This window comes from Lithobates pipiens, unplaced genomic scaffold (assembly GCF_037356315.1).
Source record: "Lithobates pipiens isolate NorthernLeopardFrog02 unplaced genomic scaffold, aLitPip1_a1.2 Scaffold_35, whole genome shotgun sequence".
Taxonomy (NCBI): domain Eukaryota; kingdom Metazoa; phylum Chordata; class Amphibia; order Anura; family Ranidae; genus Lithobates; species Lithobates pipiens.
Window position 1 is genome coordinate 4466569 of NW_027507811.1, and position 26849 is coordinate 4493417.

The following is a 26849-nucleotide window of genomic DNA, read 5'->3' on the forward strand; positions in this document are numbered from 1 at the left end:
AGCTAAACTGTTCACCCAACACTACTTATATCATCCAGCCCCCGCCCTACTCTGGACCAATCAGTGAGCAGTATGGGTGGAGGAATGGATTTAGTGTTAATGACCCACCTGTGCTGATCTCTGTAGGAGTGTCCTCCTCTATAAATGTCCCCGTTATTCCATCCTCCTCCATAGACTGCTGATCATCCCTCACATACCTCTCTTCTTCTTCTGATTTCACCTCAAATTCTATATCCATTGGATCTCCACTCTAAACCAAGAAAATGAGAGAAAATATCATCTCTAAAATTTAACTTTACATACAAAATCCACACAGCACCTCCATGGGTCCATGTTCTAGTGGCTCCGTACTACCAACCTTGTAACAGTGGGGGATGGTGTGATCTTCCTGTGTGGAATCCCGGGAATACAGAGGACGGGGACATCTCTCTGGTGGGTTCCCGTAGCTGGATGACTCCTCCATGGTGTCCTGGTACAGATCTTTGTGTTCTTCCTCTATCATCCCATCCTCATCATCCTCCTCTTTTATCTCTTCTTTAATCTCAAATTTAGGATCTCTCAGGTTTCCACTCTGAATATATAATAAAAATGACATCAATGGTAACAATGCAGATAATGTACAGATCCTAATGATACTATCAGTGATTGTTCCTCATCTACCTGATGATGGTGGGGGATGGTGTGACCTTCCTGTGTGGAATCCCGGGAATACAGAGGACGGGGACATCTCTCTGGTGGGTTCCTGGTATTTGGTGGCTCCATCATATCCTTGTGTCCTTCTGAAAAGTCCTCCATCACTCCATACTCCTCATCCTCCTCTTTAAACTCTTCTTTAACAACAATATTATAATCCTCGAGGTTTCCACTCTGAATATATAATAAAACATTCATTGTAACAATCATGCTGTGTATAAATCAGAACTACCAATAATTGTCAATCATCTACCTGATGATGGTGGGGGATGGTGTGACCTTCCTGTGTGGAATCCCGGGAATACAGAGGACGGGGACATCTCTCTGGTGGGTTCCCATTACTGGATCCATCTGTAGGAAACACACACACTGACTGAATACATTGTTTCTATGTGTTTATCAGATGATGGGGGATCTAGGTGGAGCCTCCGTACTGCTCTCTCCTTTACAATAAAGTCTCCTCTTACCCGGTGATGTGAGGGGCGGCTGATTGGCCATCATGACGTCCTTCCCGGCTCCGCTCTCCTCTCCTGTCAGCAGCTCGATGATCTCTCTGGTGACTTCTAGAATCTTCTTTGTATTTCTCTATTCTATCAGGGAGGGAGGTGGAGGCAATGTGATGGTCATGTGATCTCCAGACTTCACAGGAGGAAAACTCTAGATCTGAACACAAATAGAAAAAAATCAAATGACATTCCCAGAATCCTCCTCACCTCACTGGTCAGGTCTCTATTTTGTCAAAGCCCCACTTCAGGGTGAGGTAGGGTCGCCGCCTCATCCCTGTAAACCCGAACACATTAATTCTGATTCTGAGGCTAATTTGATGCGGATAAGTGAGTTTAATTACCACCTTAATCAGCCTCAGAACCCGTCTAATTAATATTTCTTCGGTTTTATAGGGATGAGGTGGAAACTCTAGGGTGAAGTATAATTTACTCACAAAGGGCCCCCCCTTCCCCCCGATCTGTAGGTTAAAAGATTGTTGTAAGCAATTCTGGTGTCCTGATGAAGTCCTGACTTGCTAGTAAGGACACCAAGGGCTCATCCACATCCTAAGGGCATCAGAAAAAAAAAAGCTCGGACAGATGTGTACACCGCTCAGGTGAACGAGTGATCAGCCAATCAAAGTGGGTGCCGGCCCCCCGGCTCGCCAACGCAGAATACAAGTATAGATGGAAATCAGCCGCACACCACCAGGAACTTGGATATCCTGCCCACCTCTGGCATATGTGAATAAAGGATATTTCTTCAGCCAAGCTCCTGGTGGTGTGCGGCCGATTTTCCTTTTATACCTGCATCAGAAAAAAAGGGCCAGATAGAGGAAGAGCTGTGAGGTCAGTGTGATGTCATAGGATTCTGTGACTCTGGTCGGAGGGAAATTGGGAGGAGGAGATGCTGTGAGGTCAGTGTGATGTCATAGGATTCTGTGACTCTGGTCGGAGGGAAATTGGGAGGAGGAGATGCTGTGAGGTCAGTGTGATGTCATAGGATTCTCTGACTCTGGTCGGAGTCATTGGGAGGAGGAGGAGCTGTGAGGTCATTGCGATGTCATAGGATTCTGTGACTCTGGTTGGAGGGAAATTGGGAGAAGGTGGAGCTGTGAAGTCAGTGTGATGTCATAGGATTCTGTGACTCTGGTCGGAGGGAAATTGGGAGGAGGAGCTGTGGGGTCAGTGTGATGTCATAGGATTCTCTGACTCTGGTCGGAGGGTTATTGGGAGGAGATGCTGTGAGGTCAGTGTGATGTCATAGGATTCTCTGACTCTGGACGGAGGGTCATTGGGAGGAGGAGCTGTGGGGTCAGCGTGATGTCATAGGATTCTGTGACTCTGGTCGGAGGGAAATTTTTGAGGACGAGGAGCTGTGAGGTCAGTGTGATGTCATAGAATTATCTGACTCTGGTTGGAGGGACATAGGGAGGAGGAGATGCTGTGAGGTCAGTGTGATGTCATGGGATTCTCTGACTCTGGTCGGAGAGTCATTGGGAGGAGGAGGAGCTGTGGGGTCAGAGCGATGTCATAGGATTCTGTGACTCTGGTTGGAGGGAAATTGGGAGGAGGAGGAGGAGCTGTGAGGTCAGTGTGATGTCATAGAATTATCTGACTCTGGTTGGAGGGACATTTGGAAGAGGAGCTGTCAGGAGCGCTTTGTGAGCTTTCTGTACACAGAATTATTTCTCCTGGGTGCGTCCCTCCTCTCCTAATCTGAAAGATGATCTTTGTCTTGATGATCCGAAAGGGGTTAATCTAGGTCAGTGTTTCTCAACTCCAGTCCTCAAGGCCACCCCGACAGGTCATGTTTTCAGGATTTCCATTGATTTGCACAGGTGATTTGATCAGTTTCACTGCCTTAGTAATTACCACAGCCATTTCATCTGAGGGAAATCCTGAAAACATGACCTGTTGGGGCGCCTTGAGGACTGGAGTTGAGAAACACTGATCTAGGTTTCCACACTATATATGCGTGTGTAGCGGCGGCTCCTTAAGAGCACGCGCTATGCGTTTTTCTAAAGTTAAAGATGCCTAAACTGCAGTTTGGTTCGGGTACAATTATCTAAATTTGGACCTCAGCATCAGTCTGACTGGACTGTGAGATGTTCAGCCTGGCCACAGGGGGCACTGTCTCTTCTGGCAGGCATGGAACTATGGTCTGGTCAGGTGTTTAATTTACTCTATCTCTGAGCCTGCCCAGTGGGAGTGGTGCTCTCGCTGTGCTTTCTAGGAGAGGGTATTTAAGATGCGGACGTCACGTGGTTCGGGGGTTCCGGTCCAGTATGATGTGCTGACTTCATGGTCTTGGTCCTCCTGACCAGCCCCCAGGAAGGCTACGGCCTGGGGTGTGGATCCACCCGAATTTAATGTCTCAGGGCTGGCTAGCCCGAGGCAGGGAAACGAAAGGAAGGATTCTGAGGTGGTTGGGTGCCGTCTCCGGTTCGGGAGAGACCCAGAGTACTTCAAGCATTCCAGAGGAGGACTCTTCAGAAGAAGACCACGTACGGGTTGGTTTTCTTAGCAAGAGCCTGGAAGGGCTGAAGTAACCAAGAGAATCCGGTCTTGTGGATATCGCCAAGCAGGGTGAGAGATCCGGGTATCCTACGAGTGTTCCCAAGCTTAGTTTTCCTACGTGTTCTGCAACAACGTCTGTGGCAGAGACTTGTTCCTGAGGAAGCACCTTGTTGGCTGCTCGGCCTTGTGAGAGAGGGACTGTCCAACCTGAGTGATCATCCAGTCGTCAGTCTCAAGTTACTGGGCCACCTACCACGGGACATCCCCAACAAAGAGAACGGAAGGTAACAGTAAGCCCAAAAATAACCAGCAGCTCCTTCGGGGGTTAGTGCTACATGTGTGTCATCATCTGCTGGAGATAAAAGACGTCACAGTGACTATGGAGGAAGAGGACGGAACATGACGGGGGGGGGGTTACTGGGTGTAAATATAAAATAAGATCTTATTACCTCCTCTACTGCCACTTCCAACAATGTCTCCTCTCTACTTCCCCCGACTCACCTCTCACCCGGAACTTCCTGTCTGTACCTGACATCACTTCCTGTCTTCCATAGAGACTTCCTGTCTGGGTAGGAGTGAGATCTCCACCTTGTGGAGCTTAGAGGAACTGCAACCCCCGAGAAACGTCTCGTAGTGTGTACACGGCCTTGTGCTGTGTGTGTATGTACTGTATATCCTAATAGATGGGGTCACCTCCACTCCCACCAAGGGGACGGGGTTGCCCACCATATGTACGTTTATGGACAGTTTATGAAAATCAGTTAAGGATATAAAATATTTGTAATAATACTGTATTCTGTATGCACAGTGTAGCAACCAATAGCGCTGCTTGTCTGAGTAGGTGGGCAGGACTGCTGAAGAGTCAAATACCCTTCACTAATGCATTGGCAGTTGCTCCGCCTTCTTAGCCAATCAGCACGTCACTGTAACCCGCCCCTCCCCCCCAGCCCACCACATTTGACTGAAAACAAATCCTGGAGGGTGTAAACAGGACTGTACAGAAAGAGCTCCACAACTGAAGACCATCAGAAACAATGTCCACCAATCTCATGGAATGCCGGCTGTAGAGCCTTCAGAAGGTCTAATCAGTGTGATTACCCGCAGTGCAATGTACATCTCCTGTACTATGGCTGCAGTCTCTGATCATCTCCTGTACTATGTCTGCAGTCTCTGATCATCTCCTGTACTATGTCTGCAGTCTCCGATCATCTCCTGTACTATGTCTGCAGTCTCTGATCATCTCCTGTACTATGTCTGCAGTCTCTGATCATCCTCTGTACTATGTCTGCAGTCTCCGATCATCTCCTGTATTATGTCTGCAGTCTCCGATCATCTTCTGTACTATGTCTGCAGTCTCCGATCATCTCCTGTACTATGTCTGCAGTCTCCGATCATCTCCTGTACTATGTCTGCAGTCTCCGATCATCTCCTGTATTATGTCTGCAGTCTCCGATCATCTCCTGTACTATGTCTGCAGTCTCCGATCATCTCCTGTACTATGTCTGCAGTCTCCGATCATCTCCTGTATTATGTCTGCAGTCTCCGATCATCTCCTGTACTATGTCTGCAGTCTCCGATCATCTCCTGTACTATGTCTGCAGTCTCCGATCGTCTCCTGTACTATGTCTGCAGTCTCCGATCGTCTCCTGTACTATGTCTGCAGTCTCCGATCGTCTCCTGTACTATGTCTGCAGTCTCCGATCGTCTCCTGTACTATGTCTGCGGTCTCCGATCGTCTCCTGTACTATGCCTGCGGTATCCGATCGTCTCCTGTACTATGCCTGCGGTCTCCGATCGTCTCCTGTACTATGCCTGCGGTCTCCGATCGTCTCCTGTACTATGCCTGCGGTCTCCGATCGTCTCCTGTACTATGCCTGCGGTCTCCGATCGTCTCCTGTACTATGCCTGCGGTCTCCGATCGTCTCCTGTACTATGTCTGCGGTCTCCGATCGTCTCCTGTACTATGTCTGCGGTCTTCGATCGTCTCCTGTACTATGTCTGCGGTCTCCGACCGTCTCCTGTACTATGTCTGCGGTCTCCGACCGTCTCCTGTACTATGTCTGCGGTCTCCGATCGTCTCCTGTACTATGTCTGCGGTCTCCGACCGTCTCCTGTACTATGCCTGCGGTCTCTGATCGTCTACTGTACTAAGTCTGCAGTCTCTGATCGTCTCCTGTACTATGTCTGCAGTCTCTGACCGTCTCCTGTACTATGTCTGCAGTCTCTGACCGTCTCCTGTACTATGTCTGCAGTCTCTGATTATTTCCTGTACTATGTCTGCAGTCTCTGATCATCTCCTGTTCCATGTCTGCAGTCTCTGATCATCTCCTGTACTAGCACAGTCTACAAAAATGCCATTAGTGTGTGGATTATAACAGTCACCACTTTTTATCAACTCCTCTCTCTCTCTCTCTCTCAGCATTCGCAATGACAATAGGAGGTAAATATCACACTAATGCCGCGTACACACGAGCGGACTTTGAGGGACTAGGTCCAACGGTCTTTCCGACGGACTTTCGGCAGAGTTCCGATGGACTTTCCGAACTAACGGACTTGGCCACACACAATCACACCAAAGTCCGACTGATTTCAACGTGATGACGTACGACCGGACTAGAATAAGGAAGTTCATTATCCAGTAGCCAATAGCTGCCCTTGCGTCGGTTTTCATCCGTCGGACTAGCATACACACGAGCGGATTTCTCGGTAGGAACTGGGTCCGGCGGAGTTCCGGCGAAAAAAATTTGAAACATGTTCCATTTCTAAAGTCCGTCAGATTGTTGGACAGCAAAGGTCCGATGGAGCCCACACACGATTGAATTGTGCGACGGATTCGCTCTGTCTGACCTTTTCTGTCGAAACAGTCCAGTCGTGTGTACGTGGCATAAAATTACTACTAGGGGGGGGGGACCCCGACTTCAGGCTGCCCCTTTTTGACCAGTCCTGATCTATTTTTCCTTTTTCATTAGTGTGATATTTACCTCAATTGTCAAATTTGTTGATGCTGAGAGAGAGAGAGAGAGAGAGAGAGAGAGAGAGCGCGAGAGAGAGAGAGAGAGAGAGAGAGAGAGAGAGAGAGAGAGAGAGAGAGAGAGGAGTTGTCATAGTTCTAGATACTAATGGCATTTGTAGCCGACACATTTTTCCTATCAATTTAAATTGACGATTAAAACTGCTGTTGAAAGTATTGATTCTTCCTGTCGCAATAAGCACAGCCCGCCAGTATTAGTTATGCTTCTTATGTTAGAAATAGAAAATCCCGGAGAATAAAACACTTCTATTTGTTTCATAACACTTTAAAGCAGGGATGTCCAAACTTTTTTCAAAGAGGGCCAGATTTGATGAAGTGAACATGCGCGAGGGCCGACCATTTTGCCTGACATTCTTTGAACCATTAAAATTCGGTCTAAGTGTGTTCGTCCGAGCACTAATACACAGCCCAACAAGAATTCTCTTGCCTCAAGTGTATTATTTGGCGTATAACACGCACCTTCACTTTAAGAGGGAAGCTTCAGGAAAAAAAAATTACATTTTTAAATAAAGAACCGTGAAGCAAAATAAGGGTCAGTGCCCATCTGCAGACCCACAATTGCCAGGAATACAGCGGCCACCATTGCTAGAAATGCAGCGCCCACCATTGCTAGAAATTCACTCACCATTGCCAGGAATGCAGCCCCACCATTGCCGGGAATGCAGCCCCACCATTGCCGGGAATGCAGCCCCACCATTGCCGGGAATGCACCCACCATTGCCGGGAATTCAGCCCCACAATTGCCGGGAATTCAGCCCCACCATTGCCGGGAATGCAGCCCCACCATTGCCGGGAATGCAGCCCCACCATTGCCGGGAATGCACCCACCATTGCTGGGAATGCACCCACCATTCCCGGGAATTCAGCCCCACAATTGCCGGGAATTTAGCCCCACCATTGCTGGGAATGCACTCACCATTGCCAGGAATGCAGCCCCACCATTGCCGGGAATGCACTCACCATTGCCAGGAATGCAGCCTCACCACTGCCAGGAATGCAGCCCCACCATTGCCAGGAATGCAGCCCCACCATTGCCAGGAATGCACTCACCATTGCCAGGAATGCAGCCCCACCATTGCCAGGAATGCAGCCCCACCATTGCCAGGAATTCAGCCCCACCATTGCCGGGAATGCAGCCCCACCATTGCCGGGAATGCAGCCCCACCATTGCCAAGAATGCACCCCCACCATTGCCAGGAATGCACCTACCATTGCCAGGAATTCAGCCCCACCATTGCCGGGAATGCACCCACCATTGCCAGGAATTCAGCCCCACCATTGCCGGGAATGCACCCCCACCATTGCCAGGAATGCACCCACCATTGCCAGGAATTCAGCCCCACCATTGCCAGGAATGCACCCACCATTGCCAGGAATTCAGCCCCACCATTGCCGGGAATGCACCCCCACCATGGCCAGGAATGCAGCCACCATTGCCAGGAATGCAGCCCCACCATTGCCGGGAATGCAGCCCCACCATTACCGGGAATGCAGCCCCACCATTGCCGGGAATGCACCCACCATACCCGGGAATTCAGCCCCACCATTACCGGGAATTCAGCCTCTCCATTGCCGGGAATTCAGCCCCACCATTGCCGGGAATTCAGCCCCACCATTGCCAGGAATGCACTCACCATTGCCAGGAATGCACTCACCATTGCCAGGAATTCAGCCCCACCATTGCCGGGAATGCACTCACCATTGCCAGGAATGCAGCCCCACCATTGCCGGGAATGCACTCACCATTGCTAGGAATTCACTCACCATTGCCAGGAATGCAGCCACCATTACCATCAGTGCAGCCATGGAGGGCAGGACGAGTGCCAAAGACATCCTACAGGAGAATTTCCTGTTTACACAACGGCCTCTTTAAGAGAAAGTCCGCCTCCTCTGATGGACAGAACAGTCGTCCAATGGCAGAGATGGGACTTCCTATTACAGCTGCCATGTAAACAGGAAATTCTCCTCCTGTGTGCACGGCACTCGTCCCGCCTCCTCCCTCTGAGGCAGCCGGACTATAGATCTTTTGTGACCCCGGCGCTGGGACCACGGGCCTCGATTGGCCTGCGGGCCGGACTTTGGAGATGCCTGCTTTAAAGGAAAGCGCTTCGTGCCAACATGACCCTTGCTCTATTCCGCCAGCCTCTAGAGAGGTCACCTGTGGCATGGACTGCCCTCTCTGCCACATCAACAAGGGTTCCACAGACGGTCGGGTTGACAAAACAAGCAGCTGCTGCAAGTGGGGAGAGAACATTCCATCAGTTACTTGGATCGAAGAATGAAGCTAAACATTGGCTTACATTCCCTTTCATCCTCTGTGCAATTGTGGCACGGTCTTGGTAGCTAGTGTACTGTTTAAAGTTCTCAAGGTGGCGGTGGAGTAGATGAAAGAGGGCAGGGGCAGCCAGGGACATGGAGTCACTCTGGAGGGTTTAAGTGTGTTCTGAAAAAAGCAGCAGTACATCATGCAATGATGTGAGCTTTTGCCATTCACTGTAATGCTGCACAGTGCTCTGGACGGTGATCTGAGGAGGCCTGTAATGCAGCACAGTGCTCTGGACAGTGGCTGTCTTGCTACACAGTACTCTGGATGGTAGTCTGAGCTGAGGAGGCTTGTAATGCTGAACAGTGCTCTGGACAGTATCCCGAGGAGGCCTGTAATGCGGCACAGTGCTCTGAGGAGGCCTGTAATGCTGCACAGTGCTCTGAGGAGGCCTGTAATGCTGCACAGTGCTCTGGACAATGGCTGTCTTGCTACACATACTCTGGATGGTAGTCTGAGCTGAGTAGGCTTGTAATGCTGCACAGTGCTCTGGACAGTATCCTGAGGAGGCCTGTAATGCGGCACAGTGCTCTGGACAGTGGTCTGAGGAGGCCTGTAATGCTGCACAGTGCTCTGGGCAGTGGTCTAAGGAGGCCTGTAATGTTGCACAGTGCTCTGGACAGTGGTCTGAGGAGGCCTGTAATGCTGCACAGTGCTCTGGACAGTGGCTGTAATGCCACAAAGTGCTCTGGATAGTGGTCTGAGCTGAGGAGGCCTGTAATGCTGCACCGTGCTCTGGACAGTGGTCTGAGGAGGCCTGTAATGCGGCACAGTGCTCTGGACAGTGGTCTGAGGAGGGGCCTGTAATGCTGCACAGTGCTCTGAGGAGGCCTGTAATGCTGCACAGTGCTTTGGACAGTGGTCTGAGGAGGCCTGTAATGCTGCACAGTGCTCTGGACAGTGGCTGTAATGCCACAAAGTGCTCTGAGCTGAGCAGGCCTGTAATGCTGCACAGTGCTCTGGACAGTGGTCTGAGGAGGCTGTAATGCTGCACAGTGCTCTGGACAGTGGCTGTAATGCTACAAAGTGCTCTGGATGTTAGTCTGAGCTGAGGAGGCCTGTAATGCTGCAGTGTTCTGGACAGTGGTCTGAGGAGGCCTGTAATGCACATAGTGCCCTAAAGTGGTGGTCTGACTCTGAGAGGCCTGTATGCTGCACAGTGCTGGATGGTGGTCTCAGCTCTGAGGGGTGGCCTTTAATGCACAATGCTCTGGATTCTGGTGGTCAGAGGAGGCATGTAGTGCACACACAGTGCTCTGGATGGATGATGGTCACTATGAGGGGAGGCCTGTAATGCACAGTGCTCTGGACAGACGATGGTCACTCTATGGGGAGGCCTGTAATGCACAGTGCTCTGGACAGACGATGGTCACTCTATGGGGAGGCCTGTAATGCACAGTGCTCTGGACAGACAATGGTCACTCTATGGGGAGGCCTGTAATGCACAGTGCTCTGGATGTTGGTGGTCAGAAAAGGCCTGTAATGCTGCACAGTGCTGGATGGTGGTATCAGGTCTGAGGGATGGCCTGTAATGCTGCACAGTGCTCTGGATGCCGGTGGTCAGAGGAGGCCTGTAATGCACACAAAGTGCTCCGGCCAGACAGTGGTCACTCTGAGGGGAATCCTGTAATGCACAGTGCTCTGGATGCCGGTGGTCAGAGGAGGCCTGTAATGCATGCACAGTGCTCTGGACAGACAGTGGTCACTCTATGGGGAAGCCTGTAATGCACAGTGCTCTGGATGCCGGTGGTCAGAGGAGGCCTGTAATGCATGCACAGTGCTCTGGACAGACAGTGGTCACTCTATGGGGAAGCCTGTAATGCACAGTGCTCTGGATGCCGATGGTCAGAGGAGGCCTGTAATGCATGCACAGTGCTCTGGACGGGCGGTGGTCTGAGGTGAGGCCTCAGGCCTCAGTAACTGTAATATACACACTCACAGTGCTCTCGTCTGCTCTGGACGGTCATCATTGTGAGAGTGGGGAGTGGGACTGAGACTCTCGTCGGGAGGCCGTGCTGCTCTGGACGGTCGGCCTGAGGACAACTGCTGCTAAGCACTGCGCGCTACGGACTCGACTCGCTTGCTGGGAGCGGAAGCAGGAGCAGCTCAGTGAAAACCGGAATGTTCCGAGGGTGAATGTCCCCCGCCTCGCATTTTGGTTCGTTAATGGAATCGATCTTCTTCATAGTTTTTGGGCATTGGACATAAACGTGATGTACTTTTCGTTTCGTTTTTCATCACTGCAAAAATGCTGCCGATGAAAATTTTGACGAAACCGGTTTCGTCGCCGAAATTAACACTGTACGAGGGGCGGATTTTTGGGGGGGTTGGGGGTGGATTTGTACTGGGAGGAGGGGAATTTTTTATAAGGGGGTAAGGATTTAGATTAGTGCTCAATTATTTTTTTTTGGGGGCGGGCACAGATTGGCATGTTCGCCCTGGGCTCTAGATGTCCTGGCATCGGTCCAAGGTATTTAGTAAGAGGCACGGCGAGTTTTTTTAAAGTTGTAATTATTTGTCAAGACTTTTTTTTTTTTTTTTCTAATAAAGTTTTATTGATTTTTAAACATACAAGTACAAACATTACAGAAGAGAAGACCTTCCCCTACAGTGACAACATTGATCAGATCAGATTGTGGATTCAGTCCATAGCGGCCGATGAAGAGAATCCTCAGCTCCATCTAGTGGCCACAATGCGGTATTGGTCCTCAAATACCTCCATGGAAAAAATGGCGAGATAGCACATCATGGCCACTAGATGGAGCCGACGCTTATTGGAAATCACAATTCACCATGACTGGGCACATTTTTGTCCCATTTGATGAACACATTTATTAAAAACAGACCTGTAAGTGTTTGTGAAATCTTCCACCACAAAATGTACTCAGCCAATAAGAAGTTAAGGACTCCATTTTAATTTTAAAAAGCCTAGAGGAATGCCTATTAAGTGGTGGGGGTTAACGTGTTTCGTCCTGGAAGACGACTTGAGTAAAAACAGACCTCTTGCAAGAGAATAATAGACCTCTAAGTCTCCATACCTCAAAATGTACTCAGCCAATGAGAGATAATGACTAGAAGACATTTCCCGCACTCACTAATACACCTCCAGGGTTGCGTGGGACCCCCTGATGTACAGGGAGACAGGACTTCAGTGAGGAACATTTCCCTCACTCAGTACAGGGAAGCGACTTCTCACCTGTGTGAGATTTCCGATGTCTGTAAAAATTGGACTTATCTGAAAAACATTTGCCGCACTCAAGACAGGAATATGGCTTCTCCCCCGTGTGCAACCTCTGATGTTTGGAAAGATAGGACTTCTGTGAAAAACATTTCCCGCACTCAGGACAGGAATACGGCTTCTCACCTGTGTGCAAACTCTGGTGATGGTAAAGAGAAGCCTTGTGTGAAAAACATTTCCCGCACTCAGGACAGGAAAGTGGCTTCTCCCCCGTGTGAGACCTCTGATGTTTTTGAAGATTGGACTTCTGTGAAAAACATTTCCCGCACTCAGGACAGGAATGTGGCTTCTCCCCCGTGTGAGTTCTCTGATGTACGGAAAGATTGGACTTCAGTGAAAAACATTTCCCGCACTCGGGACAGGAATACAGCTTCTCCCCCGTGTGCAACCTCTGATGATTGTAAAGAGAGGACTTGTGTGAAAAACATTTCCCGCACTCAGAACAGGAAAGTGGTTTGTCCCCCGCGTGAGATCTCTGATGTCTATAAAGATGTGACTTCATTAAAAAACTTTTCCCGCACTCAGGACAGGAATGTGGCTTCTCCCCCGTGTGAGATCTGTGATGTCTGTAAAAATTTGACTTATTTGAAAAACATTTTCCACATTCATTACAGGAAAACGGCTTCTCCCCGGTGTGCAATCTCTGATGATTGTAAAGACTGGACATCTGTGAAAAACATTTCCCGCACTCAGGACAGGAATATGGCTTCTCACCTGTGTGCAATCTCTGATGATTGTTAAGAGAGGACTTATGTGAAAAACATTTCCCGCACTCAAGACAGGAAAGTGGCTTGTCCCCCGTGTGAGATCTCTGATGTTTACAAAGATTGGACTTCAGTGAAAAACATTTCCCACACTCAGGACAGGAATGGGGCTTCTCCCCCGTGTGAGATCGCTGATGTATGTAAAGATTGGACTTCAGTGAGAAACTTTTCCCGCACACAGAACAGGAATAAGTTTTTTCCCCCGTGTGAGACATCTGATGTCTGCAAAGATGGAACTTATCTGAAAAACATTTCCCGCAGTCAGAACATGAATGGGGCTTCTCTCCCGTGTGAGACCTCTGATGTTTGTAAAGAGTGGACTTCACAGAAAAACCTTTCCCACATTCAGCACAAGAAAACCTCTTATCTTTTGGAAGGACGGCACCGCCCCGCACAGTCTGAGGTTCCTCAGGATAAGAGGAATACGATGGTCCGGCACCGTCCCGCACAGTCTGAGGTTCCTCAGGATAAGAGGAATACGATGGTCCGGCACCGTCCCGCACAGTCTGAGGTTCCTCAGGATAAGAGGAATACGATGGTCCGGCACCGTCCCGCACAGTCTGAGGTTCCTCAGGATAAGAGGAATACGATGGTCCGGCACCGTCCCGCACAGTCTGAGGTTCCTCAGGATAAGAGGAATACGATGGTCCGGCACCGTCCCGCACAGTCTGAGGTTCCTCAGGATAAGAGGAATACGATGGTCCGGCACCGTCCCGCACAGTCTGAGGTTCCTCGGGATAAGAGGAATACGATGGTCCGGCACCGTCCCGCACAGTCTGAGGTTCCTCAGGATAAGAGGAATACGATGGTCCGGCACCGTCCCGCACAGTCTGAGGTTCCTCAGGATAAGAGGAATACGATGGTCCGGCACCGTCCCGCACAGTCTGAGGTTCCTCGGGATAAGAGGAATACGATGGTCCGGCACCGTCCCGCACAGTCTGAGGTTCCTCGGGATAAGAGGAATACGATGGTCCGGCACCGTCCCGCACAGTCTGAGGTTCCTCGGGATAAGAGGAATACGATGGTCCGGCACCGTCCCGCACAGTCTGAGGTTCCTCGGGATAAGAGGAATACGATGGTCCATCTACACTGTGTGGTGCCGGATGGACATTTGAGGTAGTCGGGTTTTCTCCTGGACTATACTGTGTGATGTCCTCATCTTCTACTTTACAGTCTGGAGACAAAGTGAGACAATCCTCTGAGGTTTTCCTCATCTCCCGTCCATCTACTAAAATAGAAATACAAAGATTACTAGACATCAGCTGATTGGTCCCCCTAAACCAGGACTCCGCCCACATCAGGCAGCTTTGTCTCTGAGGATCTTACAATTCCCCCCTCAAAGTAACTAGTAAATGGGTCCTCTGATCTCCTACCAGATCATTTCTTTATTCATGGACCTTAGTCAGAGAGGGAGGAAACAACGAGAACTGTCTTCTATAGGAGTGACAAAAATAAAAATGGCGGATCCATTGAAAACTTGGAAAACATATGATTTCAATGGATCAACCATTTTTAGATTATACAAACCTGGTGTTGAAACAGATTTGCCTGAACAATAATGTCCCATTTCACAAAACAAAGAAGATATTTTGTATTGTATTTAAAATACATGTGGTTATAAGTCATTCAAATTATACATATTATATTCCAGGCCACAGATACGATTACAATTTTAGTATCTACTGACCTAATGATAATTCTGTTATAAGGTAAAAATATAAAGGTTGTGACTTAGGACAAATTATAAGTAGAATTGTTTAACCACTTCAGCCCCGGACCATTTGGCTTATTATTACTAGACACGAGCTGATTGGTTCCCCTAAACCAGGACTCCGCCCACATCAGGCAGCTTTGTCTCTGAGGGTCTTACAATTCCCCCCTCAAGGTAACTAGTAAATGGGTCCTCTGATCTCCTACCAGATCATTTCTTTATTCATGGACCTTAGTCAGAGAGGGAGGAAACAACGAGAACTGTCTTCTATAGGAGTGACAGTGATGAAGGGATTATAGGACGAGTGTCCCCTCCCCCTCTATCACTCATTGCCATCTCCCCAACACAAGAAGTCCTGCACTTCCTTATTTAGTCCATGATTTAGTCATGAATAACAGCGGGGCTGAGCCCCACCAGAGGTCAGAGAGTGAGGATGGGGGGAGGACAACCAAGATGAAGACTGGACTGATCCTGAAGACCCCCATCATTGGGTTATTGACTCCTCCCCCATTATCACTTTCTGTTTAAGGTTCCAAAGTCTGAGGATGTTATCACATTATTATCAACATCGAAAAGTCTGTCCTCCAATCACATCATCCGATATAAAATGTCCAGCAGGTAGCAAATGGGTGTAACAAAAGAGAATACATATTATGTGTATATATAGCAGTGGGGGGAGGGGAGAGAGCAGAAGTCAGGAGTATGTAATGTACAACATAGAGAATATAGTGCAGGGGTCAGGAGTATGTAATGTACAACATATTGTATAAGATACAACAGATAGGACTATATAGTATCAGAATTATGTAATGTAAAACAGAATATATAGTGCAGGGGTCAGGACTCATAATATTGGTATTCAGTGGTGGCTTACATGTATGTATTTAGTGTTAATGACCCACCTGTGCTGATCTCTGTAGGAGTGTCCTCCTCTATAAATGTCCCCGTTATTCCATCCTCCTCCATAGACTGCTGATCATCCCTCACATACCTCTCTTCTTCTTCTGATTTCACCTCAAATTCTATATCCATTGGATCTCCACTCTAAACCAAGAAAATGAGAGAGAAAATATCATCTGTAAGATAAAAGATTTATTATTGTGACATCACATACAAAAAAAATTCCTATCCAGAGGTCCATGTTCTAAATTCTCCATCCCACCAACCTTGTAACAGTGGGGGATGGTGTGACCTTCCTGTGTGGAATCCCGGGAATACAGAGGACGGGAACATCTCTCTGGTGGGTTCCTGGTATTTGGTGGCTCCATCATATCCTTGTGTCCTTCTGAAAACTCCTCCATCACTCCATACTCCTCATCCTCCTCTTTATACTCTTCTTTAACATCAATATTATCATCTCCGTGACATCTCTCTGGTGGGTTCCCATTACTGGACCCATCTGTAGGAAACACACACACTGACTGAATACATTGTTTCTATGTGTTTATCAGATGATGGGGGATCTAGGTGGAGCCTCCGTACTGCTCTCTCCTTTACAATAAAGTCTCCTCTTACCCGGTGATGTGAGGGGCGGCTGATTGGCCATCATGACGTCCTTCCCGGCTCCGCTCACCTCTCCTGTCAGCAGCTCGATGATCTCTCTGGTGACTTCTAGAATCTTCTTTGTATTTCTCTATTCTATCAGGGAGGGAGGTGGAGGCAATGTGATGGTCATGTGATCTCCAGACTTCACAGGAGGAAAACTCTAGATCTGAACACAAAGCGAAAAATCTGATTAAATTCCTGGGTTCCCCCTCACCTCTCCGGTCAGGTCTGTGTTTTATTAATATAGATAAGAGTGATGTCATGTGACTGTCAGAAACCATGAAATCAGGCCGAGACAGAAGTACAGTTAAAAATCACACTTGTTTAATAATAAAAGTAAAAATAACAAACATAGTCAACACATAGCCAAAGTTCAGTAACCGGAACAGATAGTCAGCCAAGCCAGAAGTCAGGGATCAATGTAGTGAAACAGCAAGCAGGATCTGGAGTCAGAAGAGATGTCAGCAAAGCAAATCTTGAACAGGACCGCAGGAGATATTTTCTGTGATGTTGACCAAGGCGAAGGCAGAGATCCTCTGGACTGAATGGCTTAAGTAGGCAGGACTAGTGAGCAGGATATCATAAACAGGTGAGTAACTGTGGAGAGATAGGAGCTGGCCAATAAGCTGACAGCTGAGCGGGCAGCTCAGAGAAGGAAGGGCTGTGTCCAGCCCTGACAGTATCCCCCCTCCTCAATGACCCCTCCCCCTCTGAGGACCACCAGGCTTGAGGGGAAAATGTCTATGGAAATCACGGAGGAGGACAGGGGCATGTACGTCCGAGGATGAGACCCTGGAGTGTTCCTCCATACCGTACCCTTTCCAATGCACCAAGTACTGTATGCACCTACGGGAGTCAAAAATGGACTGTACTTCATACTCCTCATGGTTCTCAACCTGTACAGGGTGAGGATGAGGCACCGAGGTGGTAAAGCGGTTGCAGATCAAAGGTTTTAATAAGGAGACATGAACTACATTTGAAATATGCATATTAGATGGAAGGTCTAACGCGTAAGCCACTGGGCTAATCCTGCGAAGGATACAGAAAGGCCCAATAAACCGAGGTGAGAACTTCAGAGAGGGAACACGAAGTCGGAGGTTGGGAGATGACAGCCAGACCCTGTCCCCAAGGAAGGTGCAGGCAGGCGTCTGCGGTCAGCATGGAGTCTGTACCTATCATTAGCATGATGCAAAGCCTCCTTGACTTGTACCCAAGTGCAACAAAGACCACTGCGATGCTCCTCTAATGCAGGAATACTCTGCGGAACAAACGAGTCAGGCAACATGGAAGGTTGGAAACTATAATTCGCCATAAACGGGGACAATCGTGAGGCAAAATTCAAGGCACTGTTGTGAGCAAACTCTGCCCACAGTAATAGGCCAGACCAGTTGTTACGATGGTTATAAATATAGCAACATAGGAATTGTTCCAAAGACTGATTGGCTCGTTCTGTGGCCCCATTAGACTGCAGGAGATATGCAGAGGAGAAAGCAAGCTGAATGCCCAACTGTGCACAAAAGGTTCGCCAACAGCAAGCAGGATCTGGAGCCAGAAGGGATGTCGGCAAAGCAAGTCTTGAACAGGATCGCAGGAGATGGTCAACATCACGGAAACTAAGGCGGAGAACCTCTGGACTGGATGGCTTAAGTAGGCAGGACTGACGAGCAGGGTCATCAACAGCTGAGTACCTGTGGAGAGATAGGAGCTGGCAATTAGCCGACAGCTGAGCGGCCAGCTCTGAGAATTAAGGGCCGAGCCCAGCCCTGACTGTGGCCTCCCAGAATCCTCCTCGCCATTCCAGTCAGGTCTGTGTTTTATTAATAGAGATGAGAGTGATGTCATGTGACCTCCCAGAATCCTCCTCACCTCTCCGGTCAGGTCTGTGTTTTATTAATAGAGATAAGAGTGATAATGTCATGTGACCTCCCAGAATCCTCCTCACGTCTCCGGTCAGGTCTGTGTTTTATTAATAGAGATGAGAGTGATGTCATGTGACCTCCCAGAATCCTCCTCACCTCTCCGGTCAGGTCTGTGTTTTTATTAATAGAGATAAGAGTGATGTCATGTGACCTCCCAGAATCCTCCTCACCTCTCCGGTCAGGTCTGTGTTTTATTAATAGAGATAATAGTGATGTCATGGGACCTCCCAGAATCCTCCTCACCTCTCCGGTCAAGGATCCATTTTGTCAAATCCCCATTTCTGGCTGGGGTAACATTTACTCACAAAAGACACCCCCCCCCCCCCCCCGCCCATAAGTTAAAAGCTTGTCGTAAGCCAACATCCTAAGAGCATCAGAAAATAAAAAGAGCCAGTTGGAGGGACATTGGAAAGAGGAGCTGTGAGGTCAGTGTGATGTCACAGGATTCTCTGACTCCGATTGGGAGGGACTTTGGGAGCTGTGGGGGGCGCTCTGAGATTTCTGTGCACAGAACAATTTCTCCCAGGTGCGTCCCTCCTCTCCTAAACTGAAAGATGATCATTTTCTTTGGGCTTTGTCAGGACACATCATATTCCTGTGATCTCCGTGTTCTCTGGAGACTTTACTGATCACATTTTAGGATGAATATCTGAGACTGGGATCATTATGGAAAAATTCGATCTTTTGTTACTCATCGTAAAATCCCTCTCTCTTACGTTAATTGATGGACACAGCTGCTTCTCGGAAATTTGGTTCCTCCTATGGGAAGTCCTCTCTGGGCATAAAACTCGCTCTCTGCTATAGACCTCCAGGCATCCACAAGCAGCGTCAAAGGAGAAACTCCATAGAGGGGGTGGTTCCTGTGTCCGTCAAACTCAGAAAAATTGATTTTATGGGGGGAGTAACAAAAAAATCCACTTTTCTCAAACGTTCATTGACGGACACAGCTGGTTCTTCTTAACCACGTAAGGACCGCCTCCTGTCCATATACGTCGGCAGAATGGCACGGCTGGGCACAAGCACGTACCTGTACGTTGCTTTTTAAGTGCCCAGCCGTGGTCGGGAGCGCACCGCTGGCGGACGCGCTCCCGACCCGGTCCTGAGCTCCGTGACCGCGGCACCAGCGGACCCGATCGCCGATGGTGACCCGCGATCGGGGTCACAGAGCTGAAGAACGAGGAGAGGTCTGTGTAAACAAACCTCTCCCCCGTGCTTCCTACTGTGGCTGTCACCGATCGTCTCTTTCCTTTTATAGGGAAGGACGATCAGTGAGGTCACGTGCCAAGCCACGCCCCCTACAATAAAAAATAAAAAAAAACACATAACATCAAACATAACACCTACGCTGCCCCCTAGTGGTTAACTCCTTCACTGCCAGTGTCATTTACACAGGAATCAGTGCATTTAAATAGCACTGATTGCTGTATAAATGACAATGGTCCCAAAAATGTGTCAAAAATGTCCGATGCGTCCGCCATAATAAAAAATCACTGATCGCCACCATTACTAGTAAAAAAAAAAAAAAAATATTAATAAAAATGCTATAAAACTATCCCCTATTTTGTAAACGCTATAACTTTAGCACAAACCAATCAATAATCTCTAATTGCGATTTTTTTTTTTACCAAAAATATGTAGAAGAATACGTATGAGGAAAAAAAAAATGTTTTATATATTTTTGGGGGATATTTATTATAGCAAAAAGTTAAAAATATTGCATTTTTTTCGAAATTGTCACTCTATTTTTGTTTATAGCACAAAAAAATAAAAAACCGCAGAGGCGATCAAATACCGCCAAAAGAAAGCTCTATTTGTGGGAAAAAAAGGACGCCAATTTTGTTTGGAAGCCGCGTCGCACGACCGCGCAATTGTCAGTTAAAGCGACGCAGTGCCGAATTGAAAAAAGGGGGCCTGGTCCTTTGGCTGCAAATTGGTCCGGGGGGCTTAAGTGGTTAAGCAGTGTCACAACGAGGGGCGGGGCAAGCCAACTATTGGAGAAACAACCCCGGGGGAAAAAATGCCAACGCTCCAAATCACCCCAAGGAGGTGCCTGAGAGTCCTAAGCAGCCACCTGCAAAACTTTTTCGGCCAAAACTAGCATCCGAGAATGACAAAACGGCAACTTTATAGAATTTAGAAAACTTGTGCACAGGCGACTAGGTCCCCGCTTTGCAAACTTGAGGGCAGGCGCCTGATGCTGGAACGCCCTTGGCGGATTGTGCCGCAACAGGGAAGGGAAGTTCCCACCCCCTTAATGGATTGTGCCTGCCGAATTCAACAAGAAACAGTGGCAGAAAAGACCGCCGTGCGTTTCTTCAGGATGTCCATAAGCACCTTCCGAAAAGCGGGCTTCACAAAAAAAAATAATAAATGACTCGCAAACCTTGTCCACGGAGCGCAAGGCCACCTCCCTAGGTGTGACGGCTGAGGACACCAGGAAGGACAAAGACCTCAATAAAGTGAAAATCCACCACCACCTTCAGAAGAAAAGTAGGAGGAGTGCAAAACCAGATAAGGTTGCATACAGGACAAGGCCACCGACACCCGCCGCGCTGGAGTGATAGCGACTAGGAAGGCAACTTTCAAGGTAATATCCCGGATGCTTTCTGGGAGGCTTCTGAAGAGCCGACAACACTAAATTCAAGGTTCACAGTGGCAACGGAGAACGCACAGGGGCCACCACATGACAAACCCCTTGAATGAAGGTGCGGACCAAAGAATGCATAGCCTAGGGACCCCGAAAGAAAAAAAAACAGAGCAGAGACTTGAGCCTCGATCTTCCTCAAAGCAAGAATCTGATCCACGCTATGTTTCAGGAAAGCCAAACATCCCGAGCCACCGAAAAAAGCCAAGATAGAACCCCAGGGCTTCGCACCAAAATGATATAGGCCCTCCAGAGGGATGAGAAATATTCCGGAAAGGTAGACTTATGCCGCGTACACACGATCGAATTGTCCGGCGTACTTAGTCCGCCGAAACGCATTTCACCGGACAATTCGATCGCGTGTGGGCTTCAGCGGACTTTCTCAGCGTAAAGTTCGGCGGACTTAGAAAGTATTAGTAAGGACTTGAGTTTTCAGCGGACAATACGTTCGTCAGTGTGCTAGTCCGGCAGACTAAGAATGACGCATGCTCAGAAGCGAGTACGAAAAAAGAAGCTATTGGCTACTGGCTGTTGAACTTCCTTTTTCTAGTCCCGTCGTACGTGCTGTACGTCATCGCGCTAGCAAACGCCGGACTTTCTGTGTGTCCGTGTGTGGCCAAGTCCGTTCGGTAGAAAGTCCGCCGGATTATCCGCCGGATTGTTTGCCGGACTAAGTACGCCGGACAATTCGATCGTGTGTACGCGGCATTACAAGCCTTTAACAGAGTTGGGATCGCCGAAGCAGACAACCCCATCCATTACAAACCTGTCTTACAATAGCTACTAGGGATGGGCGAACGCGAGTTCGGGCCCAACTTTGGTTGTTCGGATGTTCTGCGAACAGAAAACATTATGCAGAGTTCGGGGAAAAATTGAAAGCCGCCGGAACACCGTTAAAGTCTATGGGAGGCTAACATGAAAAAAACTCAAAAGTGCTAATTTTAAAGGCTTATATGAAAGTTATTGTCATAAAAAGTGTTTGGGGACCCGGGTCCTGCCCCAGGCGACATGTATCAATGAAAATCTTTTTTTTTTTAACCAGTTCCCGACCGGCGCACGCCGATGTACGTCGGCAGAATGGCACGGGCAGGCAAATGGGCGTACCCGTACGGCCCTTTAAATTTGCCGCCCTGCCATCACGAGCGCGCCGCCGGAGGCACGCTCGCGTGTCTGTCGGGGCCCCCGTGAGTCCGTTCGTGGGTCCCGCGGACTCAATCGCCGCGGGCATACCCGCGATCGTCTCACGGGGCGGCTGAAAGGAGAAATGTCGTTGTAAACAGCATCTCACCATTCTGCCTAGCAACAAGTGATGCTGATCTCTGCTCCATGTGATTGGAGCAGAGATCAGTGTTCACTAAATGAAAGCCCAACCCCCCCACAGTTAGTAACACACCCCTAAGAACACTTAACCCCTACACTGCCACCCCACTGGTTAACCCCTTCACTGCCAGTGTCATTTACACAGGAATCACTGCATTTATATAGCACTGATTGCTGTATAAATGACAATGGTCCCAAAAATGTGTCAAAAATGTCCAATGTGTCCGCCACAATGTCGCAGTCACAGTAAAAATCGCTGATCGCCGCCATTACTAGTAAAAAAATTATTAATAAAAATGCCATAAAACTATCCCTATTTTGTAAACGCTATAACTTTTGCGCAAACCAATCAATAATCGCTTTTTTACCAAAAATATGTAGAAGAATACGTATCGGCCTAAACTGAGGGAAAAAATATGTTTTTTTATATATTTTTGGGGGATATTTATTATAACAAAAAGTTAAAAATAATGTGTTGTCGCTCTATTTTTGTTTATAGCGCAAAACATTAAAACCGGAGAGGTGATCAAATACCACCAAAAGAAAGCTCTATTTGTGGGGAAAAAAGGACGTAAATTTTGTTTGGGAGCCACGTCGCACGACCGCGCAATTGTCAGTTAAAGCGACGCAGTGCCGAATCGCAAAAAGTGGTCTGGTCTTTGACCAGCAAAATGGTCCGGGGCTGAAGTGGTTAAGGGGAGCCCTGCTCCAAATTTTTTAAAAAAAAACGGTGTATGGTCCCCCCCAAAATCCATACCAGACCCTTATCTGAGCACACAACCTGGCAGGCCGCAGGAAAAGAGAAGGGGGATTAGAGAGCACCCACCTCCCTCTTCTGAACTGTACCAGGCCACATGCCCTCAACATGGGGAGGATGCTTTGGGGTAGCCCCCCCAAAGCACCTTGTCCCCATGTTGATTGGGACAAGGGCCTCAACCCCACAACCCTTGCCCGGTGGTTGTGGGGGTCTGCAGCAGGGGGGGGGGCTTATCGGAATCTGGTAGCCCCCTTTAACAAGGGGGGCCCCAGATCCCGGCCTCCCCTCTGTGTGAAATGGTAACGGGGTACACTTGTAGCCCTACCACTTCACAAAAAAAGTGTCAAAATGTTAAAAACGACAAGACACAGCTTTGGGACAAATCCTTTATTTAAAAAAAAAAAAAAAAAAAATGTCCCACAATGTCCATTCATCTTCTTCTATCTCGCCGCGACTGACCGAAAAAAAAAAAAAAAAAAAAAAACACGCTTCTCCGCCTTTGACAGTTCTTATAACATTGACCCTTTATTTGTGAAATGGTAGGGGTATTTATACTGTTACCATTTCACACGGGGGGGGGGGTCCAGGATCAGGGGGTCCCCTTGTTAAAGGGGGCTTCCAAATTCCGATAAGCCCCCGCCTGCAGACCCCCACAACCACCAGGCAAGGGTTGTGGGGATGAGGCCCTTGTGCCCATGAACATGGGGACAAGGTGCTTTGGGGGGCTACCCCAAATCACCCTCCCCATGTTGAGGGCATGTGGCCTGGTATGGTTCAGGAGAGGGGGGGGGTCACTCTCTCACCCCCCTCTTTTCCTGCAGCCTGCCAGGTTGCGTGCTTGGATAAGGGTCTGGTATGGATTTTGGGGGGGGGGCCCACGCCATTTTTAAAAAAAATTTGGCTCATGGTTTCCCTTAATTTCCATATTAGACCGGAAGGGCCTGGTATGGATTTTAGGGGGACCCCCCACGCAATTTGAAAAAAAAAATTGGTTTGGGGTTCCCCTTAATATTCATACCAGACCCAAAGGGTCTGGTAATGGACTGGGGGGGGGGGGGGATCCCATGCCATTCTTTTCAATTAGTTTTATCTATATTGCTGAGACCCAACAATTCATTACAGCCGTGATCAGTTTTAAATGGGGGCAAATCTTCAGGCTGAGCAGGACCTATTCATGGACTTGGAGTACTTCTAAAACCAAGGGCATTTGGCGCCACCCGCAGGTGGCCTGAAAGGTTTGGAGCCCTTAGTTCAGGGCCCAGGGAAACAAAAAATCTGATTGTTAGCCGAGAAGCCTGGTCTATCCTTCTAACATGGCTCTTTTCCCTTCTGGTCTGAGGCCGAAAAGGTACTCTTGCCACCTGTAAAATGTTTGATAATACAATCCAGCATAGCCCCAAAAAGCAAGTCTACCTGGAAGGGCAGGTCTGCCAAGGCTGTGTTGGAAGTTTAGTCAGCGGACCAACAGTTCAGCCAAAGGGCCCACTTAGAACCACCGCCGAAAATGGAAAGTGTGGGGAGAAGTGGGGCCACGTCACGGGGCGCGTCAAACAGAATTCTGCCCCCGGACCAACCAGTCCATAAATTCCACATACGCTTGAGGCATCTGGCTTGGAGTCAAGGTTCGTTGCAAAACCTTTTGTTCATTTGGACAGTGTCTGGGACACCAGGGTGCGGTGGCCACACAGGCTGGAGCGCAGATCCTGCAATGGCTATTGATTCTGCCCCAGGATCTGCAGGGTGCTTAAATAAGGTAGATTCCTCCACTGAGATCACCATGGTCTTATGGAGCCAGGAGCTAGGTGGATCCACCACCGGTGGAATAGTCCATTTCTTTGGAAGGGCCTCCTCAAGGGGTAACATACCGCGATGTGCCTAGGCAGTTAAAACAGAAGCCTTGGACAACCCCCATACAGGTATGTTGAAATATGTGGGGGTAAGGTGGACTTCACAGCACCAAGAGACCATTACCCCAGCAGATGCCCCAGCGGAAGTCTCAGAAGGAAATAGCCCATTGGTCCCCTACGCCTCCGACAGAGGAACACAGGTCCCTGGTCACAACAGGCAAGGAGGGGGTGCAATCACCTTCCAGGCAGCAAATTTCCAACCAAGCGGGCTCCAGCCCTCTTCTACGGTGGAGCCTGAGAAAAGCAGGGTGGAGGCTAATAGGGCTTGCCCAGCACCAACCCCCCAAGCTCTGCCCAAATGGCCTGGCAGCGAAAAACTTTTTTTTTTAAATGAAAGCCCCCAAAAAAAAAAAAAAAAATGGCCAACAGATGCAGCCAATAAGGGCCACCGCTAAAGCTCAAGCCCACACTTCACGTATGTGTGTCCACAACCCCCCCACCCCCAGCTCCGCAGGGAGCTCACCCACTGAAAGCCATAACAGAATGCAACAGGGCAGACCTCGGTGGCCCCCACACCTACTACCGGACCTCCAGGTTGGACATGCAATCCTCAGCATCCCATGTCTCAGGGAGAAAGGGGGATGGGATAGAGGAGGGAATAGACCACCGCAAGGTCTGGAGGGGACACCGCAGGACCGACCCCCACCCCCCGGGAGTAAGGTGGGGGCAATGCCATGTCTACTTACCAATCCAGCGACGCATGCGGGTAAGGCTCCTATGACAGATCCTCTCAACCGAAGTAGGGGGGCTGTCGGCCAGGGGTAGCACTGTGACATGGACTATAGGTGCCTAGACGTTTAACTCTCTGGCTGCCCCCCGGTCTGGGAGGCATCGTTGTGGCCGAACCGAGCACGGGGCTGGCCGTTTCCGTGTGCTTGCTGATCAGGCCGGTGTAACCAGATTGCATCTAGATTATCCGGCCCATCACGCTAGCAGGAAGCATCAGATAATCTGTTAGCATAGACCAGTGATGGTGAACCTCGGCACCCCAGATGTTTTGGAACTACATTTCCCATGATGCTCACCTACACTGCAGAGTGCATGAGCATCATGGGAAATGTAGTTCCAAAACATCTGGGGGTGCCAAGGTTCGCCATCACTGGTATAGACTGATGAGGCGAGAACGTGACTGGTGGGAAAGGTGACACATCTCCAAAATGAAGATTCTCCATAAGTGGGGGATGTTCTGCCCCTGAAGGGGTTAATCTAGGTTCCCACACTGTATATGTGTGTATTATCATCTTCTGGAGATAAAAGACGTCACAGTGACTATGGAGGAAGAGGACGGACATGACGGGGGGGTTACCGGGTGTAAATAGAAAATAAGATCTTATTACCTCTTCCAGCGATGTCTCCTCTCTACTTCCTCATGACTCACCTCTCCCACGAAACTTCATATTTATAACTGACATCACTTCCTGTCTAAACCTGACATCACTTCCTGTGTAACCTTGACATCACTTCCTGTCTTCCATAGAGACTTCCTGTCTGGCTATAAGTAAGATCGCCACCTAGTGGAGCTCAGAGGAACTGCAGCCCCGAGAAACATCTCGTAGTGTGAACACGGCCTGGTTCTTCTGTGTGTGTATGTACTGTATATTTATTTTAATTATTTATTTCAGTTACTTATATAGCGCCATCAATTTACGCAGCGCTTTACATATACATTGTACATTCACATCAGTCCCTACCCTCAAGGAGCTTACAATCTAAGGTCTCTAACTCACATTCATACATATTAGGGACAATTTAGACAGGATCCAATTCACCTACCAGCATGTCTTTGGAGTGTGGGAAGAAACCGGAGTACCCGGAGGAAACCCACACAGGCACAGGGAGAACATGCAAACTCCAAGCAGGTAGTGTTATGGTTGGGATCCAAACCAGCGACCCTTCTTACGGCTAGGCGAGAGTGCTAACCACTACACCACTGTCCCGCCCATATCCTTATAGATGGGGTCATCTCCACTCCCACCAAGGGGGCGGGGTTGC

At 48.8% G+C, this 26849-nt stretch overlaps 4 protein-coding genes across 6 annotated transcripts in view; 1 reads left to right on the forward strand and 3 right to left on the reverse strand.

Annotated features, from left to right (window-relative positions):
• LOC143955596 (uncharacterized) overlaps positions 1 to 26849 on the forward strand; it is a 464194-nt gene that overhangs the window by 347692 nt on the left and 89653 nt on the right. The gene's annotated exons all lie outside the window — the stretch shown is intronic.
• Positions 1 to 26849, reverse strand: part of LOC143955521 (uncharacterized) — a 246193-nt gene that overhangs the window by 168006 nt on the left and 51338 nt on the right. Inside the window, exons 1-2 of one of the 3 annotated variants that reach the window (XM_077465559.1) lie at positions 4148 to 4195; positions 1161 to 1356 (exon numbers count right to left, since the gene is read on the reverse strand). The exons of 1 other annotated variant lie outside the window; for it this stretch is intronic. In XM_077465559.1, the coding sequence (XP_077321685.1) occupies positions 1161 to 1194 (34 nt within the window). In that variant the 5' untranslated portion in view covers positions 1195 to 1356; positions 4148 to 4195. Of the gene's footprint in view, positions 1 to 660; positions 1044 to 1160; positions 1357 to 4147; positions 4196 to 26849 lie in introns of those variants that run through there. One more of the 3 variants, XM_077465554.1, reaches the window with a different exon arrangement.
• Positions 11631 to 14367, reverse strand: LOC143955634 (uncharacterized). The gene has a single exon (XM_077465735.1). The coding sequence runs from the start codon at positions 14350 to 14352 to the stop codon at positions 12220 to 12222; it is 2133 nt and encodes a 710-aa protein (XP_077321861.1). The 5' UTR covers positions 14353 to 14367; the 3' UTR covers positions 11631 to 12219.
• LOC143956005 (uncharacterized) lies at positions 15621 to 26213 on the reverse strand. The gene is made up of 4 exons (XM_077466134.1): positions 26195 to 26213; positions 16281 to 16476; positions 15932 to 16164; positions 15621 to 15809 (listed from the first exon to the last, which is right to left on the reverse strand). Exons 2-4 carry the CDS (start codon positions 16312 to 16314, stop codon positions 15636 to 15638), a joined length of 441 nt encoding a protein of 146 aa, XP_077322260.1. The 5' UTR covers positions 16315 to 16476; positions 26195 to 26213; the 3' UTR covers positions 15621 to 15635.

What these genes read in the sequence shown, in the direction of transcription:
- LOC143955634 (XM_077465735.1), bottom strand. Translation starts at nt 14,352, where the DNA reads ATGTGGGCGGAGTCCTGGTTTAGGGGGACCAATCAGCTGATGTCTAGT.
- LOC143956005 (XM_077466134.1), bottom strand. Translation starts at nt 16,314, where the DNA reads ATGATGGCCAATCAGCCGCCCCTCACATCACCGG. An exon ending in GCCGCCCCTCACATCACCGG is followed by an intron (nt 16,165 to 16,280) that starts GTAAGAGGAGAC and finishes TGTTTCCTACAG; the next exon opens with ATGGGTCCAGTAATGGGAAC. An exon ending in CCATCCCCCACTGTTACAAG is followed by an intron (nt 15,810 to 15,931) that starts GTTGGTGGGATG and finishes TTCTTGGTTTAG; the next exon opens with AGTGGAGATCCAATGGATAT.